Source organism: Morone saxatilis, unplaced genomic scaffold, assembly GCF_004916995.1.
Source record: "Morone saxatilis isolate NCDOM2014 unplaced genomic scaffold, NCSU_SB_2.0 Contig1, whole genome shotgun sequence".
Lineage (NCBI taxonomy): Eukaryota > Metazoa > Chordata > Actinopteri > Moronidae > Morone > Morone saxatilis.
In genome coordinates, this window is record NW_023339651.1 from 2,243,352 (window position 1) to 2,245,139 (window position 1,788).

General features: G+C 43.3%; 1 protein-coding gene across 3 annotated transcripts in view; it reads right to left on the minus strand.

The window, feature by feature from the left end:
- Window positions 1–1,788, minus strand: part of LOC118327630 (mitogen-activated protein kinase kinase kinase 14) — a 10,937-nt gene that overhangs the window by 8,188 nt on the left and 961 nt on the right. For all 3 annotated transcript variants that reach the window (XM_035661072.1, XM_035661064.1, XM_035661078.1), the window contains exons 2-3: window positions 1,487–1,562; window positions 424–1,129 (exon numbers count right to left, since the gene is read on the minus strand). In XM_035661072.1, coding sequence (XP_035516965.1) covers window positions 424–1,129; window positions 1,487–1,562 — 782 coding nt within the window. The remainder of the gene's footprint in view (window positions 1–423; window positions 1,130–1,486; window positions 1,563–1,788) is intronic.

The following is a 1,788-nucleotide window of genomic DNA, read 5'->3' on the forward strand; positions in this document are numbered from 1 at the left end:
CGAACAGTGAACTCAGTAACTGCAGGAAGTTTGTGTAAAACCAGTGATTTGGATGAATTTTGAGCAGATTATTTCCTGTTTAGGGAACTTTTTATACAATTCTTTGTCTGTATTATGTATTTTATATAATGTTTAACAATCATACTGACTTAATAAGCTTCTTTTCTCACAAATTCAGTGTTTCCTTCTTCCTGATGTTTGACCATTGTTCTATCAGACTATTTATGTTAACCTTCCTTAAGAGAAGTGAACCAAACACTTAAATTTAGACCTACTGTGTATATCTTTTACATTTTCTTACACGCCTTAAAATCAAGAAGGCCTTGCGACCCCCTTGTGAAGTTTTGGCGACCCCTAGTGGGGGTTGGGAACCAGTTGTTTAAGACAATCAGTGTCTATTTAACGTGGTTGTAAAGGTCTTACACGGTGAAATAAGAGCCCTTCATTGAGCGGTTCGTTGGTCTTCCAGTCATTCAGAGTCTGTTTGATCAAATCTCTGAAGAAAGGTGCGACAGAGAGCTTCGGCATCTGCGTCACTCTTCCTCTCAGGACGTCCAAAACGGCGTCGCCATCGCTCACGGCATCCAGACCAAAGGCCCGCAGAGACGTATCTGACACACCCAGCAGGCTTTGCGTGCAACTCGCAGAGTCCGAATCCCCGCCAGCGTGAGAGCAGGAGTTAAAACCGGACACGTGCATCAGGTCAAAGGTCAGATTTGACTCTTGAACGGCGTCTTCTGCACCGCAAGACGAGTCCGAGTCGCTCTCGTGAGTGCAGATGGACTCCAGGCCGCAGTCGGAGTCCGAGCCTCCTCTGTCGGACGTGTCGTCTGCGTCTTGGTCCTCCGGCTGCGACGTGGCGCAGGCGTCGGCGCAGCTGCAGCCTCCGTACACGTCAGCGTCGCTGCAGGCGCGTGAGTCAGTGAACTGCGGCGGAGGCGGTATGATCTCTGCTGACTTCAGCCAGTCGATCTCCTGCACCCACAGGCCTCGGATGATGGGAGGTTCCTCGCCACCGTCGTGGCTGCGGCTCCCGGGTTTCCTGCGCTGTTTCCTCTGCAGGTGTTGGTGCACCACGTCGAAGTCCTCATCCTCGGTGTCACTCGGTGCGGCGTCCTTAATGAGAAACCTGCCAAACATTAGAAAGAAAAGAATTGTAAAGAATGTTTTAGATTAAAAAAATGTAATCTGGTTTTAAGAAAATATTTCTAAGATAATCTTAATAAGATATTACAGATAATATTGAGCTACATTTATTTATTTTATATTATGCTATTTGAAGAAATTATGTCTTTTAAGGCTCATTACAGCCTTTTAGTGGTTAGATTGTTATTTTAAGAATTGATAAAAAGGACCATAAATTTAACAATATAAGAATATTTGGCTTGTTTTTAGTCGTCTTTTATACAATCCCAATGTATTTTTATTGAATTTAATTGAATTTGTATTTATTTAATTAGTTTCAGACACACAGGTGGGAATGTACCTGTGCTTCTTGATCAGCTGAGATCTTGAGTAAGGACACTGAGTGTTTGTGGGGCTGAACTCCTGAAAGTCTTCTCCTGGGACAGAGAAATAAGAGTTTAAGCCATCGTTAACCAGGTTATAGAAACTGCTTTCATAAAAACACAAACACATTAAAGCTAAATAAAAACAGGTGAAGAGAAAGTAATATATATATATAAAGGCCAGCAGGGGGCAGCTCCATCGGTTGCAGTAACACACTGATACCATTCAGTCTTATGGAGAAATGAGCCGACTTCTAACCTGATTTATGAGCTCAGTAAA